This window comes from Huiozyma naganishii, chromosome 1 (genome assembly GCF_000348985.1).
Source record: "Huiozyma naganishii CBS 8797 chromosome 1, complete genome".
NCBI classification, from domain to species: domain Eukaryota; kingdom Fungi; phylum Ascomycota; class Saccharomycetes; order Saccharomycetales; family Saccharomycetaceae; genus Huiozyma; species Huiozyma naganishii.
The window spans coordinates 657,742-681,186 of NC_035922.1; the positions used below are offsets into that span (position 1 = coordinate 657,742).

A 23,445-nucleotide genomic window follows, 5' to 3' on the forward strand; every position below is an offset into this window, starting at 1 on the left:
ACGAATTGTTCACAGCTGTCTTATGGAGGATAAAGGCTCAACCAAACTTGTAGCTTGGTTACAACAATCTGATACCTTCCAGTTATCTCAGAACATACGAGTTATCGACACAAAAGAAGCAGGTAGAGCCGTGTTTCTGCAAAATGGGAAATTAACCGAAAATGAAGTAGTTGTATCGGTGCCCACTACCCATCAATTGAACTTCTATACGGTCCTCTATCATATCTCATTGTTCAATAATAATATTGTACTTGACAACGTGACGTGTCCTATCGAAGATCGCCCTCATTTGACAAGCACCAACAAAAATGACCCAAGATTTCAGGCATATAGTGTATGGGATACAAAACAACTGTTATCGTTGACATCCTTTCAGTTGTTGGCGCTGTACTGTCTGGCTGAATGGGTTTTGTTACCCCAATGGTCTGGAAATAATGATATCTTCAAATCTTCCTGGCAGCCATTTTTCAACGTATGGCCCACCGCTGATGAATTGAGCGCAGTTCCTGCCATATGGAAACTTACGAAAACAAATAATGATCTTATTGAACTTCTGCCAGGGGACTCGGTTAAGCACATGAACAGAATTTCCAATCTGGTTGAAACCGATTGGGATGTTCTTTTACCGACAATTAATCAATGGTACGCGATGTTCCCGGACACGATGAAGATGGGAAAGACGAATATATTTAAGCGTTTCTTACTGATCTATTTTGCAATAAATTCTCGGTGTCTCTATTGCGACATTCCATTGCGTAAGGAGTTTGCGAATGAGGGCGAGGATGTCCTGCTCAGTAACTTTACCATGGTACCTTACGTGGATTACCTAAATCATACTGACGATATCGACCAACATTGTTATCCAAAAATTGAAAAGAATGTAAGGCGAGCACAAGGCATTGGCCAATTCATGCTAAAAGTGGGGCCGCATTCTTATACGAAAAAAGGTGACGAGCTAATGCTAAATTATGGACCTCATTCCAATGACTTTTTACTGAGTGAATACGGATTTGTCATGAAGAAAAACCGATGGAACCACCTTGACGTTACTGATTATATTATAGAACAGGTTAAGGACAAACCTTCTTTTCCTAAACAGAAACAATTTTTAGAGGATCATCTGTACTGGGGCGATTACACTTTGAACAATGAAGAGATCAGTTTCAGAACTTTGGTTGCTGTGTCCCTTTTCGTAACTGAAGATGAAAGAGCAGTTGAACAGTTCATTAAAGGATTCCTATCAGAGAATAAATTTTTACCGCTCATCAAAGATTTCATGAGGGACATGCTGTTTTCCTTGCTACAACACTATCATCATCAAGTAAAGATACTACTTCAAATAGCGAAAAAAAGTAACGGGATCAAACTACGCCAATGGTACATCGACAATCTACTGACCATTTATAGAGGATACAACGTGATGATTGAGGAACATTTAGAAGATATTAATAGTTAATGCTTAGGGCGAGTACGGCACATAATTATTTGTTCGGTTTGAGAACTTATATAAATGATGTTAGAAGATATGCTGCTATTCCACTGAAAATGACAAGCCCGTCTAATTTCAAAATATAATATCTTCATGTAATATAGTACAACAAACAAAAACCTTTGAAGGTTTCTCAATGCGCGATCTCCAGTTTTCCAGAAATCTAGTAGCCTTGCTGTACCCATTCGCTATGAATATATCAAATATGATTAAATGACAATCTGGGTCACACTATATTATTTACAAGTAATGATAATCCAGCGCTCTATGCTTCTGCAGCTTAGCCTTTCCGTTCAAGAGCCAGGTAACAAGTTTATTCCACTTACAGTCAGTTTTAGTAGCATAGGCTAACTTAACAAAATACCCAGTAAGTTGGTCCGTATTGGGAGTAGACAATTTGCGTATATTGGCCAACATTCGGCTCTTTTGTGTCTTTCTGGATTCTTCGAGGTCCTCTATGACCAAGTGGTATAGTCTGTGCTCATCCATAACAACAGGATAATTGGGAAGGTGCTTCAAAAATGGGTATGCGTTTACGATGATGCGAAGCTGTTCTTTGATCAGAAGTTTGAATAAAATTTTTGGTTTCTCCAACAACAATAATTCCTTGCGATACTTGCAATCGTATAATGCTGCAAGAGACTCGATGCATGTCTCTACAATCAAAGTGTCCAATCGGAGAAACATAACATCACCGTATGAAAGTAAAGATATATCAAAGCTCGGCAGATCAACCAACGAGCAAAGTAAGGGGGTCTCTTTCTCAAGTTTAAGTAGATCTTTTTTGGATTCTTCGTAGTTGTAAAGGCCTCTTGGAATAGGGCTGATAAACATCTTTAAACGTTTATGCGGCGATCTCAAATTGAAGTCGAATTCCTTCTGTGGTACTCTTGAAACGACTGCATTTTGCATTCTTTCAGTCAATCCCATAAATAGATTAGGTCTTTCCATTTCCTGTGGCCATATTGTTTCGAGGATGCTCTCCACAGAACCCATGGGTGGATTAACAAGCAAAACATTGGATTGATTTGTTAATGAGTTCGTATATCGCGTAATATTGCTCAACAACGAACGCTTGTTTTGCTCTACCACAATCATATTCTCGATGGCCGAAGCCTTACCAGAAACGTACATCGGAGGTTCGGCAGCAGCCATAAACTGCCGTTGGACACGAGGATCATTTCTCATTGTGATTTTCGAATCCCCATCAAGAAACCGCTGTAATTTCGCAGAATCATTAAGCAATACAATTATGTTTGGAATTGCTGGTTGGGTCGGCAAATGGGCCAGTTCATGAGCAATAAAATACATCAGGGGAGATGCCCCCAAAGTGTAAATTCTCTGTGATGACATCAATAATTAATGGGTGCCTTGAGGGAAATCATAAGAAAGGTTGATGATGTACCAACACCGTGTTTTGTGTGTTTGTGAAATGTTGTGTTCACACAAGATATTTTGTGCTTTTGTGATTTTGTAACTAAATGAAAAGGTTCCATACTGACAGACGATGTCTATAAAAAGCGGCAAAACGAATAGCTCTTTATGTTGGTTGTCGGACTCACTGGAGGCATTGCATGCGGGAAAAGTACCGTATCTCGGAGGCTTCAAGAAAAGCATAAACTTCCTGTGGTTGACGCAGATAAAATTGCAAGGGACATTGTTCAGCCTGGAGAAAGGGCATTCAATGAAATAGTTATCTACTTCAAAGATAAAATACCAGATCTTCTTTTGGAAGATGGCCATTTGAATCGGCCAGCTTTAGGGAAATGGGTATTTGCTGATAAAGATGATTTGAAGCTGCTGAACGGGATAACACATCCACAGATTCGATTGAAAATGCTTGAACAGCTGCTCAAGTACTATATCAAAGGATACAGGATGTGTGTGCTTGATGTGCCGCTATTGTTTGAAGGTAAGTTGGACATGCTCTGTGGAATTACGCTTAGTGTTACATGTGACGAAGAAACTCAACTGGAAAGGTTACAAGTAAGGAATCCTGATCTTTCCATGGCAGATGCAAGAAACCGAATCAACTCCCAAATGCCCATGGCAGAAAGGAGAGCTAAATCAGATTATGTGATTGAAAACAATGGCCCGTTACAGGATCTATACAAGGCTGTGGATTCTATTGTCACCAAAATACAGCCTTCTGCACTGAGAACGTTGGTAGAATACTTTCCACCGTTCGGGGCCGTGAGCGCAACTGCTATGATAGCATCCAAGTATATATTAGGGCGGCTTCAAGAGGAATAACTCCATCATACGTAATGGAGCTGCTTCACTAAGTGAAATAATAAAATATTGTAATACTGTATTCAAACATGTCAATCGTTTGCAATAATTAGCTCACCAAGTGGTAACATAAATAATTATACATAACTAGAGCGCTTCTTCAATGTGAATAGACAAGTAGAAACCTAGCGTTGTGCGATGAATCACTTAATGTACTTCGGAGGGTATATATTTTTGAATACTTCTGGTACAGGTTTGTACGGTATCCCTCCCCTGTCATGTTTCAACAACAATTTATTCCTCCCAAAGGCTCTCGCTATAATGGGTGTTTTCCCGTTACCTTGTCTCGCAGTAAAACTGGGGTCGTCATCATTTGTCAGTGGTTCTCTTGGGGGTTTGTTTTTTAGGTCCGAAGTAAAGGAAGCAAAACTGGTCCTATATTGAAATCTAGCGGACGTCTCACAAGGAACGGGCCCGCTCCGTGTTTCCGCTATATCATTGTTTTCAATTTGGTCAAATTCAAGTAGTAAGGGCGCTGGATGCGTTGTGATGCCTTCGTGTAGGACCTTCTCATTGGGTTCACCCTCTACAAACGGCCTCAATATCTTCTTCAATTCTACAGGCTTAACTTTCAAACCTGTTGTAGGCAGATCATCACCGTATATTCTCACAAGGTTTTCATCCTCCATGAACCTGATACTACCGGCGGTTCTCTTCTTCTTTTTCCCACTTTTCAGAATAGACGTGATATTCGGATCACCTAAGCGAGCCCTTTTCGACTCTGGTGTATCCGCTTCTTCATCCAATTCATTAAAATCCCTCTTATTACTCTCTGTTGCAGTAACAGTTGGAGTGTTATCTTTGTTCAAGTATTTCGAGAAGGAGATCTTTTTCTTATCTAAATCCTCCTCCTCTACCTTCTCCTGTTCATCTTTACTCTTGGTGAGTTGTTGTTGGGTTGCTGTTCGTATCACATTGTCTTTCCTCTCTGCTATGTATGGCTGCGGTGGAGGTGACACTTTCTTCTTTGTCACCACTGTTTTAGCTTTAACTGGCTGCGTCAGAGAGGAGGGAAGTTTCTCCTTCAAAATCTCCTTTGAATACCCTAGTAGCTTCAAGAATCTCAGATACGACATAATGTTATCCTTATTTTTCAGGTCTTGGTGACATAGCTTGACTATCCCTTGGAGCAGAGCATCTGAAGCGTCCAGAGACTTCCTCAGATCTGTATCCTTGATGAACTTATCTATAAAGCGTCTCCTATCCTTCGCTAGCTCCTTTGGAAGCGTGTTGACAATATGGTCCACTATTCTGTCTGTAATATTGGGTGCATCCCTGTTCTTCACATCATCGGTGGAGGATGGGGACGCCTGCGGTGGTTGTTGTTGGGCAGCGCTATCGACTGCCACGTGCTGTTCTGCATTCGACTTCAACTGTTGTAACTGAAATATATAGTCCTTATACATGGCAATCAACCCAACATACAAATTCTTATCCACCTCTGTGACCCCCTCGGCAGCGTCTGCAATGTGCTTGTTATCATCCATGAACAATTTGAGTGCGTTTTGCAAGGCTGTCAAATATTGGTCCATCGTGCCAATATCCTGGGAGGTATACTGTAGATTGTTGCTATTCTGCCATTGTGTAACCTCCTGTCTGATCTGCTGTATCACATTAGACTGCAACGTGTGCTTGATATTAACCAACTGTGGGATAGGATTCGTCGACATATTTCCAGTTATCGAATCTCAAGTCCAGAAGAGTATCTAAATTCAATTGAAAAAAAGGTGGAAAAACAACTTTAAAAAAAAGGAGAATACTATGTGTAAACAACTTCAAAGCAACACAGCACTTCAATTGTGCTGTCGATTGTGTCTTGTGCAGTTCTTCTCAAACCACTTCTTCAATCAGTTGTATTGGCAAGCACTCAAGTACTTAAATTCTGCTAAAAATCAAAAAAAGGAAAAAAAGCAACTTTTTTTTGGAAGTGAAAAATTTTGTTCGAATTTGAGATATCGAAGACGCAACTACTGCCAGAACACTCGATCCTTTATGAAGGTCTAGAGGGGGTAGCAAATCAACCACGCATTCGCTCAAGTAGTCATGGCAAGCAACTTGTCAAGATCGGTTGCAGGGAGACTTGCTGGTACACTTTTGGCCAACGGCGGCGTCGCGAAAGCCGGCCCATCGCTGGCGAACTGGCTGCTGCGGTCTTCCGTCAGGTCTTATAACAGGGACGAATCTGGCTATGGTGGGAGAGGACGCAGCGGGTACAACCGAGGTGGTAATGACGGTGGCCGTCCAAGGTACTCCCAAAATAGGGGTGGTGGCTACCGCGGTGGCTACCGCGGTGGTGGAAACGGTGGCAGGTTTCCTAACAGAAGAGGCCACGGGCGGGATGTTGAGGATCCGAACGCTATTACTTTCCAGAAGGAAACTTTGGCGAAGTTGGTTCACCTACCTGTTGAGGAGAATCCTGAGGAGGTCACTCTAGATAAACTGCATGAAGATAACGTTATTGATAAAATGCTTCATAAGTCTATATCGAGAATGGGGTTCCCTGAGTTAACCTCTGTGCAACAGAAGACCATCAAACCGATTTTGGAAGACAAAGAGAATGATGTAATTGCGAGAGCCAAGACGGGGACAGGTAAAACGTTTGCGTTTTTAATCCCGATCTTCCAACACTTGATCAACACACAGTTTGACTCGCAGTACATGGTCAAGTCTGTCATTGTTGCACCAACTAGAGATTTGGCCTTGCAGATAGAAGCAGAAGTACGGAAGATCCATGACAACAACTATGGCCTGAAGAAATTTCAATGTATTTCCTTAGTTGGTGGGACCGATTTCAGAAGAGCTATGGACAAAATGCACAAGCTGAGACCAAACATCGTCATTGCTACACCAGGTAGATTGATTGATGTAATGGAAAAGTTTGGCAAGAAGTTTTTTGGCTGGGTCGACTTCAAAGTACTTGACGAAGCCGATAGATTGCTTGAGATCGGGTTCAAAGAAGACTTGGAGCAAATTTCCGAGATGCTAAACTCGCTGAATGGTCATTCAAAGGATCACATTAGAACGTTGTTGTTTTCCGCTACTTTGGATGAAAAAGTGCAAGGGTTGGCAAACCAGATCATGAACAAGCCCAAATGTTTGTTTATCGACACTGTTGACAAGAATGAACCGGAAACGCACGAGAAAATTGAGCAGTCACTTGTTGTCACCAAGGAGTTTGGCCACAACATTTATGCTGCGATTGAACACATCAAGGCCGAACTACTAGAGGATCCTAAAAATTACAAGGCAATCTTATTCACACCTACTGTGAAATTTACCAAATTCATCTCGAGAATTCTAGACCGCGAGCTGAGAGGTAAATTACGCGTTTTAGAGTTCCACGGTCAAATTTCTCAGTCCAGAAGAACCAATTTGGTAAAGGAGTTCAAGCAAGATCGCCCAGGTTTGCTAGTTTGCACAGACGTTGGTGCCCGTGGTATGGATTTCCCAAACATCAAGGAAGTCCTTCAGATTGGTCTGCCCTCTGAACTAGCCAACTACATTCACAGAATTGGTAGGACTGCGAGAAGTGGGAAATCGGGTAAATCCGTCATTTTTCTTTGCAAGGACGAGTTACCCTTTATTACAGAATTGAAGCACAGAAGAAACATTGAGATTGCGAACGTCACTGAGTACACTGAACCATCCAATGAATTGCTAGAGGATTTTGCACTTAAAATTGAGTTCCCCGAAGAGTTGTCAGACTCTGTAGTAAGTATGATCTCTTATTACAGATCGTGCATTAAGGAATATAGATTGAGAGACAGACAACTGCTACCCTCCATTGCCAGAACGTATGGTATGTTATTGAATGAACCAGATAGGAAAATTCCAATTCAGAGTTCCAGCTTTTTAGAGAAACTTGGCTTCAGTCGTAATCCCCTAGCGAAGCAAATGTTCGAAATCTCTCACAGAAGACGTTACACAGACGAAGACCGTTACAATGCCCAAGCCGATGGCGAAGATTCTAGTTTTGGAGGAGATGATGCATTTGATAGATATAACAGACCACAGCGTCGTTTTAACAATGACAGAAATAACTACAGGCAGAATTCAGACGGTGGCAACTACCACAGCAACAACCGAAGCAACAGCTACAATCGGAATTCAAACCGCAACAACAATCCGAGAGAGGACTCTTACAGAAGCAGACGTTCCGAGTACAACGCTCAAGCCGATGAATAGGTGGTTAAGACCTTTCTCTCTCCCTCTCACACAAATGAAAACCTCTTTCCCCTCTCTTCTCAAAGAGAGCTTGTAAATACTGACTTAGCAAAGGCCCTCATGAGGTTATGTCCTAGTTTCAATTCCATCAAGCCTTATAAAAATATACGTATCTTTTGTAATATATCTTGTAAATTAACGTTAGTAGTTCTATCACCATTATTTTAATTTTTATTACACTTCAGGACTCTGTCCACGTAGCTGAAAGGCACCGATCATGGGGCGCGGACAGTTGATCCTAATAGAAGGGCTAGATCGTACAGGGAAGACGACACAGACAGAGCTGTTGCTCAATAATCTGTCTCCAAATGCCGAATTGATCAAATTCCCGCAAAGACAAACTCCAATTGGTAAGATTATTGACAGGTACCTAACAGATAAAAGCTATGAATTGCCCGATCAAGCAATCCACCTTCTATTCAGCGCCAACAGGTGGGAGTTGATAGATTCTATTAAGAGCACACTTGATAGTGGGAAACACGTTATCTTGGACAGGTACGTCTTTTCGGGTGTCGCCTACTCTGTCGGGAAAAACATTCCTGGTATGGATATCCATTGGTGTGTATCCCCGGACAAAGGCCTCATGAGACCTGATCTAACCCTATTTCTTGTCAACGAAATGGGGTCCGATTCAAGAGCTGGATTTGGAGAGGAACGATATGAAAGTGTTGGGATGCAGCAAAAGGTAAGAAAACAATTCGATCTTGTGTTGAAAGAACTAGGTGATGCTACGGTCAAGACACTGAATGTGACAGGCAAAACGATTGATGAAGTAGAATTGATGATCCGGAGACAGGTGGACAACCTTCTAAGCAATCCTAATGAAGAATATCATCACTTCTGAGGATACCATCCGTCTTTCATGAAAACTTCATTATTTTTAAATAGACGTATTTTCAGTATGTACAATACAGATTTGCCATACACCTTCCAGCGATACAGAAAACAGTTATTCATCAATTATCAAGAGGCCACAACGTATCCCACTTCCTTCTGTACGCATGTCATACAACAGGAATAAGCAACCTTGTAGGTTTTTTCAGCAAGGTCATTGTAAATTTGGGAACTCGTGTAAATATGCCCACGTCTACTCCAACAACAGCAACAACGGATATTCGGGAAAGTATGGCTCCAAGGATAACTCTTCAGGATCCACTGAATTATCATACCAAGACTTTATTCAGCCGGGAAAGTTGTCTTCCCTTCAGCGAAATCTCGAACTAGACTTGGGAGAAGTGCCTTCATTCCAAATGAAACCGTTGTCTTCTGCATTTGGTCTGGCCGATCCGTGCGCTTTGAATTTGATCAACGGAAGAGATTACTCAATGGAGGAGTTTCGTTGGCAGTATATGCAGGCCCAAAAGAACAACACCCTTCCTCAATACGAGATCGAGGTGAATGCAAGAGACCAAGATATGAGGAAATGCATACTACAGATCAAACAACACCCAGATTTTGCCGTTAGGTATTCACAAAAGTGCACACAGGACTTGAAGGAAACCGGTACTCGGAGCATAACAAAAGATTTTATACAATTTCCATTAAATTTGAGTGACAGTCAGGCCCTTCATGGCAATACTAATACAATGATGGGGAATAATAGCGCAGCTTCCGCGTTTGGAACGGGAGGATTTGGGCAAGCTCCGACAGCAAATCCGTTTGCGCCAGTAGCTGGACCGACATCTGGAGGGGCTTTTGGAGCTCCTTCATTTGGATCTAGTGGAGGTGGTGCTTTTGGAGCTCCCAAATTTGGCGCCACTAGGATGGGAGCCGCTACGAATACCAATAGCACATTTGGCGCACCTGCATTTGGATCTTCTGGAGGTAACGCAGCATCTTCAACTTCTGCATTTGGCGCACCTGCATTTGGTAATCAAGCAAACAACTCAGGAAGTGGTAGCGCGTTTGGTGCACCATCATTTGGTGCAAGCAATGGTACGAATACCGCGACTGGTACAGGAGGTGGCGCGTTTGGTAAGCCTGCCTTTGCAAACTCCGCCTTTGGTGCTGGTCCGACTGGTGCAAACACTTCCCCCTTCGCTGGTATACAGAATACTGATAGTGCAACAGCTAAACCGGGCCCTTTTGGCGCAGCAAATACATCATCTGGGGCTAATCCATTCGGATCTTTGAACAAAACGACCAGTCCCTTTGGTGCTATATCCACAGGTGCAAACAACAATACAGCATTTGGTCAAGCGGCGTTTGGAGCACTAAACAATAACGCTGCAGCCACGCAACAAAGCCCATTCGGTCAAAACAATGCAAACGCAACAACTACCACAACAGGTAGTACCAATTCTGCATTTGGGCAGTCAAATTTCGGGAAAGGTCCTTCACCCTTCTCCGCTGGTCAAAACAACGACGGCTCCTCGCCGTTTGGGAACTTGCAAAATCAATACGCACCTGCCAGCGCGAACAGTGCATTTACCCCACAAAACTCGGCAAACAGCAGTGCTGGTGGGAGCGGAGCTTTTGGGTCAGGCGCTGGCCAAAATAACACCAGCTTGCCATTTGGGACTGTAAACACACCGAAATCAAGCCCATTTGCGACAAGTAACCAGAATGATACCAATAAAAATGTCTCAGCACCGTTTGAAACCAACCAAACACCTGCCACAGCATCAGTATTTGCTAGCGGCCCCAAGGCAGCGAATGCTGCTCCTTCATCATCTTCTGGGGTATTTGGTAATGCTGCGCAAAACTCTGGCACCAACATAACACCGACTGCAAATAAAGACGCGTTGAAGGATATCAGTGCTGAGGTTTTGCAAAAATTCCAAGGTACACAGTTTAATCTTGGCGATGTGCCTGATTACCCACCACCTATGGAGCTCATTCAGCAAATTTCTTTGATGGGGATAAAAAATCAATGACTATAGATATTAGTGTTACTCATTAGGTTAATTACATAAATTCAGTCCCCACAATCATGCAAACTCAGGCACTCTCTGGCAATCGCCATGAACTATCAAATCAATACCGCTTTCGCCAAAGATATCCATTATTTTCCTGTCCGGCAGTTCGTCACTAATGAAGATCACAACAAATTTACCCATTTGTCTTCTCTTTTGCAGGTTATGGTTGAAATTTGAGCATATTTGTTTTACTCCAATAATATCCAATTTAGTCCCCACGATCATGAGACAGTCTACCGATTTTGTTTTTGTGTCCAGATTCGCAATCTCGGCAATGATGTCCCCCTCCGGATGGGGCTCATTATAGAGTGTGATCCGCGGTCTAAGTTTCCCAACACCTGTTAACCTTAGTCCGGCTATTTCGCGTACTCTTTCAATCTCGGCACAATGCTTACACAGGGGGATCAAAGGTTTCGAGTTGTCTGTCCCCTCGTGGAAGTCTGAGGGGTCCAATCTAGTCACATGATTGCACTTAGTACATTGGGTGTAATGTACTGAGCCATGTAATTGGATGAGCACTGGGTATGGTGCTGTGCTTGGCAGTTGAACTGAATCACAGAATGAGGGCAACTTCGTCTCTAAAGAATCGATGTTTTGGGTGTACAATCTTCTTAGACGACCTTGTTGTGCCAATTTGTTAATGAATTGATGGAAGGGAGTCGGAGTGCTTTTACAGGACAATTCCCGTAAACTTGTGATCAATTGATTGAATCTTTGTATTTGCTCTGTATCTGAATATATCGAATTCATATCGAATAGAGACTTAGTAGCCGCACACTTGGTGTACATCCCATTTTTTTGCGATCTAAAATCTGGGATACCGCAATGTGTCGAAGTTCCAGCACCGGTGATCATCACAATATTTTCACAGTCGTTCAATACGCTTTTAAGGTAATTCAATTTATGGGATTCGGACGGTTTAGACGCGCTCCCGATTTCAAGTACTGAATTCTTCGGTATTCTATTTTTTTTCAAGCAGTGGAAAGGAGTCCTTCTTCTACTCTTACTCTTCAACTGAGAAAGCAGTCTTCTTGGTTCAATATCTGTCCCCCTCTCATCACAGTTTGTACGCTTCTTTTGTACAGTGGATGGAGGTGTTAGCGGCAGTTGCAAAGTGCACTCTGTACGTTGTGTCATTGATTGTGTATAGTTGACAGTTTCAAGGTGGACAAATATTGCGATTGTAAAAGGGTAACTAAACCAAATTGCAACTCTACATAACCTTTCGAATATATATATACGTATGTATTTGGCGTTATGTGGACTGAGACGCCAAAAGTTAGCATAACATTTAATTTGGACGGAAAGGGCACAACGGGAAAAAAATCGAAAAAAAAGTAAAGAAAACAGTGCGATGCGATCCACGAAAAAAATTCATTACGTTACCGAAACAGGAAGTTGGCATTAGGAGGTCTTTTCGTGGGTTTTCCTGCAACTGGAATTCTAAGTGTACGCCAGGCCCTTAACTGTATCGCTTCTCCAGACTTTAGTTTTGATGTAGGGACAGGCGGGGTATGTATGGGTGTATATAACTGTTCCATGTGGGCTGAAGGGATCAGGTTCCCGTAGAACACGTGTATTTGTATGGTGCAAGGTGTCACTGGGACACCACTTCGAACTGATTATCCCATGTGTTTAACCAATGTAGGACTATCGGAAGCATTAATGCGCCTGCTTCACTATATATGTCACGGGACCACCAACCAGAAAATGCAAGAAACACTAACTCAAAACCAGAACAAGAAAAGGCCGGGAATTCACAAGCACGTGACTACAGGGGAGTTGGGATGGGATGTAACAACGTTTCCATAATCAAGTAAACAAAGGAAGCAACGCGGTGAAGAGAAAGGGGATGGATAAGAAATTACCGCATACGCGGGGTTTATCACCAACTCAACAACACAATCGCAAAAAATCAACGGGGACTCACATAACCATAACGACGGTGAAAAATGACTGACGTTTTCTAAAAGAAAAAACAAAAAAATGAGTTGCCTAACTTCAACGAACGACTCAACAAAGAAAAAATAAAGGAAATAGCACTACAACAAAAAACCCAAAAACCCGAAACGAAGTCACCTTACACCCAGTGTGTGCATGCCACATATACCCTTGACCCTCATTCAACATGTATCAGCATCTCTCGACCAAACCAAGTAACAAAGAACATACTCTCACATACATTCATATATATATATATATCAGTACATTTAGTAGCCTGTTTCAGTGTGGGTGCCTGGGTAAAAATCAACGAAACACGTGTTCCACATTTTCATCTCACACACTTTCCTGTTCCTCGTTTGCGCTCACACCCAAAAGCGAGCGGGCACGTGATTGGAAAAAAAACCGCTCCGGCGTTAATTCACGTTCTTCCTGAGAGAGTTTCCTCTCGTTTTTTTTCTTTGCCTCCACTTTTTTTCGTTCTTTTTTCCCTTCGTTTCGTCATTCGAAAAAAATAAAATCGAAAGAAGCACAAAGAAAAAAATTATTAGAAATAAAAAGAAAAGAAGATTGAAAAGTGGGAAATCGCGAACTCATCGGTTCGCAAGTTATCAGATCCGAATATTGTTTTTCGTTTGAGTTTGTGTCTACAACTCCCCACACATCTCTACTTGGGAGGTACAATTAAGAATAACACAGACCAGCACGGGAAGTGGAAGAATATATTCTTTCAGTGTTAACGTCGGCATTAAAACCCCACTGTAAGCATCTGAAACACACATATACATACAGGCAGAGTGGGGAAAAACATAATAATAATAATAATAATAATAATAATAATAATAAAATTCATAATAACTTCGTTATGAGTGTATCAGATTCAGGAGTGCCCACTATAACGGTGTCACCCTCTAGTGGTGCTAGAGAAAGGACAAATAACAGTATGAAGGACGATACTCGACCTAAGATCACGGTCAAGTCCAAACACTCTCTGTACCATTTGATTTACTCGGAGGTGACTCATCAGAGACAAGATTATGATTTGTCAAAATTACAAAAATTCAACATTTCACTTTACATCGATATTCCGACCATAGATTACTACATCGATGGGTTAAACGATATTAAACTATCCAAATTCAACAAAAAATTTAAACTCAATAAACTGAAATCTTCAATATGGAAATCGTTCACGAATAATAATCCTGAATTTTGGAGACTCTTGGAGGAAACTAACCACAAGGTACACTGTACGTTGTCGGTGTACTCTAGTGGATCTTTGAGGTACGTGGGAACTATAAAATTTCTACTGGAGACCCTCTACAACAAACTACAACCTGCAGTAGCAAAAGGGAAACTGTCCCTCAGCATAAACGTCCATGTCTCCGATATATCGCTGAGATGGTTCAAGAACTTTCTGGATGAGGAGTTACTGGATTCTAAAGTGATTAATTTCTGTGATACGCACACTGTACCTGCTGCACCAAAAAAACTACTTTCAGTAAGTAAAGAAAACACAATGTCTTTATCGGATAGGAAATCAATCACACAATCGCCTTTCAAAGAATACTTTACAAAACTAAACTATAAGTTCACTATGCCTCACACAGATAAAACAACGCTGGATACAATCATCATTATCACAAACAGTACCGGTATAAAGGCACTGTTGACCATTCTATCGGATAAACCATTGACAAATTTTATTTACCAAAACTCAATCGATGAATTGTACAAAAACCAGTTAGATACCGATTCTGTGAAGGACGAAACAGATACTTTGAAAAGAGAGTCCTCCTCATTATTAACGTTCCAAAATAAATTAATCACGTCGAACAAGGACAAAGCAGTTAGAATTAGATCGTTGTCCATCAACAGGAAATCGAACAAAGCCAACATTTTCAAATGCGTGCCACAGGGGAATGGTCATCTGTCCTCTCCATCCGTGACTGACCAAACCTCTAATGACCCAATGGTCACCATCAGCAGGACAAAGGATATATATGCTTTGGTCGACTACGAAGACGACATCGCAGAACAGCGTAATGATTCGTTGCTGACAGATGGTAACAAGGAAACGGGCAGTAGATCCAATGAGGCTATTGACGATGCCGATGATGAGGAGGAAGACGAGGAGGAAATGGATGTCGATGAGGACGAGGAGGACACGGATGAGGAGGACGACCATGACGAGGGAATCAGCTTCTACGTTCCAAGTTTATTGTCCAGGTCCGGTTCGTCGGCTGACATGCGCTCGCTGGATAAGGTATCAACCAACAACTCGGAGGGCGGGGTTCCTAATACTCAGAGAAAGGGCAGATTCAGATCTTTAAGTTTGATGGACCCTGCATTGAGACAACCTTTCTTACAGGATGGTACAATCAAACACTCCGCGGCGGCCACAAACAACACAATGCATCAAACACAAAGTTTCACTAATATTTATATTCATGACGGTGATTTTAACGATAAAGTTAAAAATCAACAACTACAACAACAACACAGGAAAAAATACTCATTCAATGGCGCAGGTGTGCCAACTAATACAAATAACGGATTAATACCACCGGAATTCTACTCAAGAATGTCGTCTCCATCTACCAGTGCGAACAGCTCAGGGACATCATTAAACAATATCAACTCCCCACTAATGTCAAGGACAAGCTCCAGTTCGCAGTTAAACTTGTTCTCAAAAAACCTGATCAACAAATCATTTGAGGTGGTTAGGCATAGCAACAAGAGCTCGAGCGAGAACATCTTCAGCAAACTACTTGTGAACAAGAACAATCAGAAAAACTCCAATTTGGGCACATATGATTGCCTGCAATTTCACGGGAGTGACCACTCAAGCAGGTTGAGAACATTGGATTTCGAAGACAGGATGCTGGGTAACGTCGTTGAAGAGGAGGAGGAACCAGAAACAGAGGTAGAGGATGATTTAAAGGATAAGCATAGCAGTAACGGCACAATCACCGATTTGAAGTTGCAACTCTACGACGAGTCTGGAGACGCCGCTAATGGTAAAATACCCTCGTCGCTGGATTTGTACGGTGCCAAGAGCAGTGAGGAAGAACAGACCAAATCTCAAGAGAATGTACAAGTTAAGAAACTGCAAGAACTGGATTTGTACGGAGACAATGACGAGGATAATGGAACAACATGGTTCTTTGGTGGGAATAAATAATACAGAAATAGAACACATATAACGAAAACTAGTAAAAGAACATAATAATGATCAGCACTTTATTGTAATGAATGAAATTTGGGCGCTGTTCAGTTACTATCGAGTGGCTAGTACATTCTTTGTGCACTTTCCCTCTCGCCGATGCGTGCTTGAGCATGTGACCGATGGTGTTTAGTGAAACATTCTCTTTTTTTTTTTTGGTTTCCGCAGAATGAAAAATTTTATCTCATCGATTATTTTTTTTATTAACAAATTTCAAAGCTCATCGCAAGTAGATCTTCCCAAAAACATAGTTGGACAAAGACTGTGAGCTCACGAAACCTTCTTCTGTTCAATACGGCATCTGATTACTAGGGTAGTTGTGTAATATTTGGACGGTAAAATGTCTTCCAGTAACGAAATTGAACACAAAGACAATGATCCAGCTCCAGAAAATATAGAAAAAACCCTTCACCAGTTGCTCGATGCTGCCAGTCATGCATTAGACACATACAGTGATAATCATAGAGAGGTGTTTTCTGAAGAGCAAATGCTGCTCGAAGCTATGAAACCGGATCAGTTTCAAGGTTTACCTGACTTTGAAAAAGCGTTTGAGAAAATAATGGGAAACATAGATGCACATGGATTGATGGACTCTACTGAGGGCGAAGAAAGTGGCAGCATTAGCCCGAAACTTTCATGCAATGCAGATCAAATAAATAGTCCACACACATTTTTCCAATTGGACGAAATGGATTTTCCCGCTGAAGAAGATGACAGTGGTGCCGATGGCGTAAACAACAGCGCGAAACGAAAACTCGCTGACACGGAGGATCATGATAGCTCTATTAATAAAAAAAAGATGAAGGCACTTTCTAGTACAAATGAAAAGCAACCTATAACGGGAAAAGTTTTTGCAGAACCCTTTCTTTCACCTGCGTCGCTCTCTCCAATGTCGTCGTTATCATCCGAGGGCACTGATTCCAGGGACCTCAAATTAGACCGACGTGGTGATAATGTTGTGAAAGGGACAACAAGACCTGCAATCTCTCAGACAATACACATAAAAGGAAAAGTTGAAGACTCGGAAACTAATCTGCCTGAAAAATTGACAAATGAATACACTATGAAACAGGTTTCTGAAATGAAAAAGAGAATTATCAACACGCATAAACTAATTCTAAACTTCAATTTCTTAAAAGACGGCTATGCGAGAACCTGCATCGAATTAAAGAAATCATTACAATCTTTGAAAGAGAGTGAAGTTCATAGAGCACATTTGCTTCTGGAAAATGAGCAGTTACGGGAGAGATTGGCAAGGCAAGAACAGTATATACCAGTCGGAAAGAACGACGACGCTGTCACTGATACTTGATGGAATTCTTACACATCAAGAACAGAGGTATATTTTTCAAAGTCATAAGATAGACAATATTTTATATATAAATTCAATTGCATTTTAAAATCATCCAGCACATTAGAACCTGGTTATCATTTCTGTAAAGAACACACAATGGATCAACAAAGGTATCACTGTGTCTTTTATTCAAATATTCTTTTGAAGGCTGTCAAATACTAAACTTGCGTTTTGAAAAACCTCTTTGACTTAACATATGTTCCACCTTATATATCAAGGTCGCTATCCTCATCATCTCTATTGGGTTTTCTTTCAGTTTGAGAAAATAATTTTATCAACTTGGACGATATCAAGATATTCTCTAACCTGGATAGAGGAAACCCTTTACTATCGTTCCCCAATTGACTAAATCCAATCAATTTCGTACTTTCCAACCCATTTCTATAACCAACTACTAAGGGAAGCACTTTGATATTAAGCTTTGAAACCAAAAACGGACAATTAGATACTTCTATTTTAACAAACTTTGTTGATAAATATTTTTTCGCTAGCTCATCTAGTCTATCATTCATGATCCTACATTTCTCGAAATGCTCCAATTGGAAATGTATGATGATTCTGGCCGTATTTGTGCTTCTCTCGATCAGTTCGGATTCATCCGTCATCAATTCCACGATCCCATAATTATCCTCCTGTACATTCCTTTCCACTTCTTTCAGGTGTCTTGATATTTCGTCCATCCTTTGCTCTCTATATCTGCTCAAGAAATCATCTTCTTCATTCTCAAGCTCCTCCAACAACCCATCGATATCTTCAATATCTGAATCTGTATCTCTTGTCGGTAGGTTGTCTGTAGCAGCCAGGTTGGCTTTTAATATATCGTTTTCATATTTTCTGATTCGTTCTTGCATGGCTATGTACAATGGTGTGTGAACGTAAAGCTGCTTAGGATAATTAGAAACCTGGTTACCGCATTGAATTTCTTCACATCCCAAAAGGTAACGCCTTACTTTAAATACACTGTTTGCAGACTCGGCTTTTTCATGTTGAAAAAAAGGCTAACAAAAATTGCTGACAATGTTGAAGTGGCTGCAGATGACATTCGTAACTAAAAGAACTGAGCGTGTCAACAAAAAAAAAAGTAAATCGAATAGGATTATACATCAAACTGTTGAGAAAATTAGGGTCCATTAGCACTTCTCCTTGAAAATTCCGTGGCGCACATGAAAATGTTCATCTAGTCTATACAAATTGGGCCCACACTATAAAATTACAAAATAGTAGTAGAAAATAACCAGTACCATCGGTACAACGGCCAATACGTGGAGGAAAATTAAGTGCATCTTTTGACGAACATTCCCTTTGAAAAATCCTGTACGGCTGTGAGACTTCTCCATTTCTACAGGCAGAGGCAATGATGCAACTTTGTTCTTGTCCATTTTCTTGCAGACAACAATCGATACCAAAAATAAGTTGAGCAGAGCAAAGGATATATACATCCACAACGGTTTGAATGGGTCTGGAAGATAGCATATCTCTGTCTGAATGGTAGAATCCTGTGACGGTAGTGAAACATCGTTATGCAAAGAGAGCAGCTGAATTGCCGGTCTACTAATCCCCATATTCATTGCGCAGGATTTTACGGTAATCTCATCTGCAAATTCTGTACGCCCTTCCACAAAGTAGTGATGCTTAATATGACAGTAGTCGTGATCGTCTCCTGAAAACACATATTTTGGGGCTATCTGAGTTAAAATGTCTTGAGAAATTGCTTGGTCAATCACGGTTTGGTATTGTAAACCTTTCTGGACCGGAAACAATTTATCTGATTCCCTCTTAGAACCACAGGTCTGTTTTGAGACATCCCTCCATAAGGGAACATGGGTCAACAGGATCCGTGGGTATGGATGCTCCATTTTACTATAGTCAGTCAAGAACTGTCTTGGGATTGAGGAAACATTGTCGTTATTGGTTGCTGACAGAGCGATGGTATCCAATAGCACAAAGCTGTGATTGCCAACGTTGTGTATGCTAGAAGTATCCCCAAAAAAGGTAGAAAATCTTTTAAAACTGGGTTCTATCACAGTTTCCCCAAAGCCAATGTCATGATTTCCTGGCAGGGAAGTGATTGTTTTCTTATTAGGTTTCTTAGGGAAGATAGAACGAAACCGTTTGTACTCTTCCATCCAAACGTCATCATCCCAATTCCGACCTCCATCAAATAGATCCCCCAAAAAAATATTTGTATCCGGGTTCAAGTAATACTGTACGTATTTCCAGTTTCTTATATGGTAGTGATCGATAATTACCCTAGTGAAGTAATTTATAACTGATGACCTACCCGGGTAAGAATATCCGTCCATAATTTGAGGATCAGCAAAGAGGCCAACTTTGTGGCTTTGTGCGTTGTCGGGCCATTGTTCCCACCGCGACCATTGACAACGTTCCATGGCTCTCTTAACAACAATTCTCTCATAGTAGTTGATTAGTATGCCCCAGGCACAAAAGGAACAAAGAATAATCTTCCAATTCATCTTGGATAACCAGAAGAAGTACGGCAATTTAGTAGTGTAGTGACTTCCCATAAAACGATCACGGAGCTTTCCCGCCTTCTTTTCTATCCGATCACCATTAAGCAGTGGTTTGAAGCGACCTTTGCCTCTATTTCTGTTGATACTCTCCATATACTTTCTCAAATAAAAGAGCCAACAGTAAGGCTGTCGTGGTGTAGCTGAAAAGCGACCAGTTCCTATTGTGACTACCAGTAACCTTTGGATTGCATTGATATTCCTCAAATAATATAATCCATTTTTTTTTACCAAAAATGTCCAATGCACGTAATATATCCACTAATTTGAGGTTGAGCAGCTGGGACTCTCAAACGCGTGCAAAGAGCGTTGTATTTCTGGCTTTATACACCAGTTCCGGACTAACATAGCAGCTCCCATGAGTATGGAGAGGGAAAGCCACAGCCCGACGCGGTCGCTGAGGTCGAAAACTGCTGATGTGTCGCATAAGGAAATGATGTTTGATTTCGATGCCGAAGAGTTCGAGATTAATCCTGAACAGAAGCTGACATTTATATTCAGAGAGGCACTTACCCATGACTCTCCTGTTTCAAAAGAAGGTTCTAATGGCGCTAGAGACGTGAGCAATTTGGAGGACAAATCAGTGGTCGATACAGGTCGCGGTAACCCACCCGACTTGCATCAAATTAAAGAAAGCATCACGAGTATGATACTTAAAGTTGAACAGCATTCCATAATTCCAGAGGGAGTAGATATGAAAGATTACGAATCATCCGACGAACTAGAGACTAGTAGAATGGACGATGCTAATTTTGCTGAAAAGCAGAGCAAACCCTCCGATCCTCTTCTAGATGAGGTATATTCAATATACCATAAGAAAATGCTCAAACAAGAAAACCGAATGATAGAACAAGATTTAGTGCAAGAGGAGGATGAAGCTGATAGATTAAGACTGATGTACGATAAGTTAAATCTGCCTAATTGGGTTTCTAACCTACAGAAAATTACTAAAATCAACAACCCTGATGATACGGTTGAACTAGATACAAAAAGAAGGAAGACTAAAATTGCCATACGAGGAATGCTGGATAAATATGATCTGACTAAAAACAATTCTCACGTTCTTCATAGATCAAAAAGATATACTCCTAAATTAGGACAAAGAAGGATGGATCTTTATCAAAATGTAAATAGGAGGTACCTTGCGCAATATCATAGTTCGTCTGATGATGAGGAGGCGACATTATCAGTTGAAGATATCCGATCTAGACGATTGAAGAAAAGAGAACAGGACTGCTCTGGATCGATTTTCATCTCTACCGGTTACGGACAGAAAAGTTGTTCTAGGTATGCAATAGTTGCTGAGCCTCTGCGAAAACCATATATTATTAAAACGAGTAATGCCGAAAAAGAAACTTGGAAAAGGCTTAAATCAACAACGAAAGAATTTTCCTATAAAACAAAGCCCGCTAACATCGTTGGAAAAATGAAACAGAAAATTCCGATACCTCTGACGTTTCATCCCGAACACATAAACCTTTTTTTCCATCAATGTCTCAAGAGGTTTTTGAATGGAGTGTTCCCGGTCCAAAAAAATAGTAGCAACGATGAATATAACAATTTTGGAACGATAACGACTAACGAAAAAACGCATGTTCCCATCACACCAACCAATGCTATTGAAAATACATCTCTGAATTCTAACAACACAGTATCTTCCATATTAGCTGATGTCAATAGTAGAACTATACTTGAAGAAGAGTACCAAAGAGCCAATATTGCTGATCGGGAAAGTGGAAACATTTGTGTACCGGTACAATCACCTACACCTGTTACGAAAGAAACCCAACTTTTGCCGTCTTTTCGATCAAAGATTCATAGCATTGAGGGAACTTCTATTAAGGGAAATACTTGTAATGATTTAACGCGAGAACCTGAGAGAAAATCTGGGATGGCGTTGCGGGATAACCAGTCGAAACAGTTTGCTTTTCAACCTATCATAGAGGGAACAAATTTGATTCATGGATTCCAAAGTAAACCGAGTATTATGACATCGTCCCAAAATGATACAGCATGCCGTTCAAATATGGAACTTTTTTATGGGAAAAGGGAAGAGTCGACCACCGAAGTGGGAAGAGCACCTGTCGGAACAAAATCATTCGAGGCACAGCGAAATATTCAAAAGATGCTAAAACAAGGGGTACCTTCAACTGAAGATCAATTTGTTCCAACAGGTAAGCATCAATTAGAAATTGTTCCTCAACAGAGCATGAACAAATCAGAGAGTGGATATAGTGCGGAAAAAGTGATGAGAAATCCCTCTACAACTAGGAACAATAATTATTTTGTTGAGGAAAAAGGAAATGCTAACATTCAGAGCGAAAAACTTTCATCATTCCAGAATCTCTTACGAGCCTGTGTTCCCAGTAATGAGATTCCAACCTTAATTAAGGAAACACCCTCTCCTTTTACCAATACAGAATATGCGCCATCTGTCCCAAGCTTAACTGATAAACCGACCAGGACAGTAAATGTTTTGACCGCCAGACGGAAGCCACGCTTCACAGATAGTGAGCAAACACAAAATACGTATGGAACATCTGTGGATGAGGTACAGATGTGAAACCACCCTTCTATTAGATTTACGCTACAGCTTGTATTGAACTCGTTGAATTACAGTTATTTGTAATGAGAAATTATTGTTCATCCCTTGGAATGGACACAAGACCTATTAGCCCTATGACATACAGTATTGTTAAAGATTATAATATTGATCTGTGGTAGGAATCTCAAGACATAGGAATTGCAACATCATGACAAAAAAATAATAATCTCGCAACGCATCTGTTTCGACTATTTTCAAGACAATACATGAATGCGAGGTCACCCAGCTGATATAGTCGGTATAACTGCATATCCAACATAATTATGACTATCAGAATGTTGGTTTAAAACTCGGTTGTCGGTTATGGACTGGGGTCAGACTAGTGTAATGTAAGAGCTAAATCAGGTTGTGATTGAGTAAAGTGTGTAAGGACTCTGATCTTGTGTATTTACGCCGTATACGTAAAATATGTAGTTATATCAGTTGTGTTTGCCTGCCTAAGACTCCTCCTTCTTGGGTCCTGGATTTACAGACGGTATTGAAAGATGTCGGTGCAGATACCTTGCAGCTTATACACGTTCCGGATAACGGGCCATCCGCATGTCTCGAGTTCGTATACTCACATGTCGGGTTTATAATAGTTCACAGTACTGTATTAAATAAAGTAACGGGTCATGAGTCCATTCCCAAAGGGAGTTCCCGATTTCTCCTCACATGTAAGCACTTAGATATTAACGAATACTACCTAACTTTTGTAAGTATCAAGCAAAACAGCTTTAGTAGAAATGGTTCTTAGTTCAAGAGTAACCCAGTGCGAAACTAGGGGTATTTGGTTGACATATATATGCTTCTTGGAGCTAAATAATTATCACACCTAGAAGAGCCAGTACTCTGACTCAGATATAACCGTTGTTATATAGCTATCTAT

General features: G+C 41.0%; 13 protein-coding genes across 13 annotated transcripts; 8 read left to right on the top strand and 5 right to left on the bottom strand.

Annotated features, from left to right (window-relative positions):
• Nucleotides 1-22: 22 nt before the first annotated feature.
• RKM2 (protein-lysine N-methyltransferase) lies at nt 23-1,456 on the top strand (the record flags this gene model as incomplete). The annotated part of the gene is made up of 1 exon (XM_022608930.1): nt 23-1,456. One exon carries the CDS (start codon nt 23-25, stop codon nt 1,454-1,456), a length of 1,434 nt encoding a protein of 477 aa, XP_022462380.1.
• Nucleotides 1,457-1,729: 273 nt separating this feature from the next.
• CBS2 (Cbs2p) lies at nt 1,730-2,842 on the bottom strand (the record flags this gene model as incomplete). The annotated part of the gene is made up of 1 exon (XM_022608941.1): nt 1,730-2,842. The coding sequence occupies one exon, from the start codon at nt 2,840-2,842 to the stop codon at nt 1,730-1,732; it is 1,113 nt and encodes a 370-aa protein (XP_022462381.1).
• A 189-nt stretch (nt 2,843-3,031) lies between these two features.
• On the top strand, nt 3,032-3,742 carry CAB5 (putative dephospho-CoA kinase; the record flags this gene model as incomplete). Its single annotated transcript, XM_022608952.1, has 1 exon — nt 3,032-3,742. One exon carries the CDS (start codon nt 3,032-3,034, stop codon nt 3,740-3,742), a length of 711 nt encoding a protein of 236 aa, XP_022462382.1.
• A 182-nt stretch (nt 3,743-3,924) lies between these two features.
• REF2 (RNA-processing protein REF2) lies at nt 3,925-5,451 on the bottom strand (the record flags this gene model as incomplete). Its single annotated transcript, XM_022608963.1, has 1 exon — nt 3,925-5,451. The coding sequence occupies one exon, from the start codon at nt 5,449-5,451 to the stop codon at nt 3,925-3,927; it is 1,527 nt and encodes a 508-aa protein (XP_022462383.1).
• A 373-nt stretch (nt 5,452-5,824) lies between these two features.
• MSS116 (ATP-dependent RNA helicase) lies at nt 5,825-7,966 on the top strand (the record flags this gene model as incomplete). The annotated part of the gene is made up of 1 exon (XM_022608974.1): nt 5,825-7,966. The coding sequence occupies one exon, from the start codon at nt 5,825-5,827 to the stop codon at nt 7,964-7,966; it is 2,142 nt and encodes a 713-aa protein (XP_022462384.1).
• Nucleotides 7,967-8,222: 256 nt separating this feature from the next.
• Nucleotides 8,223-8,849, top strand: CDC8 (bifunctional thymidylate/uridylate kinase; the record flags this gene model as incomplete). Its single annotated transcript, XM_022608985.1, has 1 exon — nt 8,223-8,849. The coding sequence occupies one exon, from the start codon at nt 8,223-8,225 to the stop codon at nt 8,847-8,849; it is 627 nt and encodes a 208-aa protein (XP_022462385.1).
• A 157-nt stretch (nt 8,850-9,006) lies between these two features.
• Nucleotides 9,007-10,881, top strand: NUP42 (FG-nucleoporin NUP42; the record flags this gene model as incomplete). Its single annotated transcript, XM_022608996.1, has 1 exon — nt 9,007-10,881. One exon carries the CDS (start codon nt 9,007-9,009, stop codon nt 10,879-10,881), a length of 1,875 nt encoding a protein of 624 aa, XP_022462386.1.
• Nucleotides 10,882-10,935: 54 nt separating this feature from the next.
• HST4 (NAD-dependent histone deacetylase HST4) lies at nt 10,936-12,060 on the bottom strand (the record flags this gene model as incomplete). Its single annotated transcript, XM_022609008.1, has 1 exon — nt 10,936-12,060. One exon carries the CDS (start codon nt 12,058-12,060, stop codon nt 10,936-10,938), a length of 1,125 nt encoding a protein of 374 aa, XP_022462387.1.
• Nucleotides 12,061-13,729: 1,669 nt separating this feature from the next.
• Nucleotides 13,730-16,048, top strand: SND1 (Snd1p; the record flags this gene model as incomplete). The annotated part of the gene is made up of 1 exon (XM_022609019.1): nt 13,730-16,048. One exon carries the CDS (start codon nt 13,730-13,732, stop codon nt 16,046-16,048), a length of 2,319 nt encoding a protein of 772 aa, XP_022462388.1.
• A 382-nt stretch (nt 16,049-16,430) lies between these two features.
• ATC1 (Atc1p) lies at nt 16,431-17,402 on the top strand (the record flags this gene model as incomplete). Its single annotated transcript, XM_022609030.1, has 1 exon — nt 16,431-17,402. One exon carries the CDS (start codon nt 16,431-16,433, stop codon nt 17,400-17,402), a length of 972 nt encoding a protein of 323 aa, XP_022462389.1.
• Nucleotides 17,403-17,650: 248 nt separating this feature from the next.
• PLP1 (Plp1p) lies at nt 17,651-18,295 on the bottom strand (the record flags this gene model as incomplete). Its single annotated transcript, XM_022609041.1, has 1 exon — nt 17,651-18,295. One exon carries the CDS (start codon nt 18,293-18,295, stop codon nt 17,651-17,653), a length of 645 nt encoding a protein of 214 aa, XP_022462390.1.
• A 351-nt stretch (nt 18,296-18,646) lies between these two features.
• CDC1 (putative lipid phosphatase CDC1) lies at nt 18,647-20,068 on the bottom strand (the record flags this gene model as incomplete). The annotated part of the gene is made up of 1 exon (XM_022609052.1): nt 18,647-20,068. One exon carries the CDS (start codon nt 20,066-20,068, stop codon nt 18,647-18,649), a length of 1,422 nt encoding a protein of 473 aa, XP_022462391.1.
• A 262-nt stretch (nt 20,069-20,330) lies between these two features.
• Nucleotides 20,331-22,535, top strand: SAS4 (Sas4p; the record flags this gene model as incomplete). Its single annotated transcript, XM_022609063.1, has 1 exon — nt 20,331-22,535. One exon carries the CDS (start codon nt 20,331-20,333, stop codon nt 22,533-22,535), a length of 2,205 nt encoding a protein of 734 aa, XP_022462392.1.
• Nucleotides 22,536-23,445: the final 910 nt, after the last annotated feature.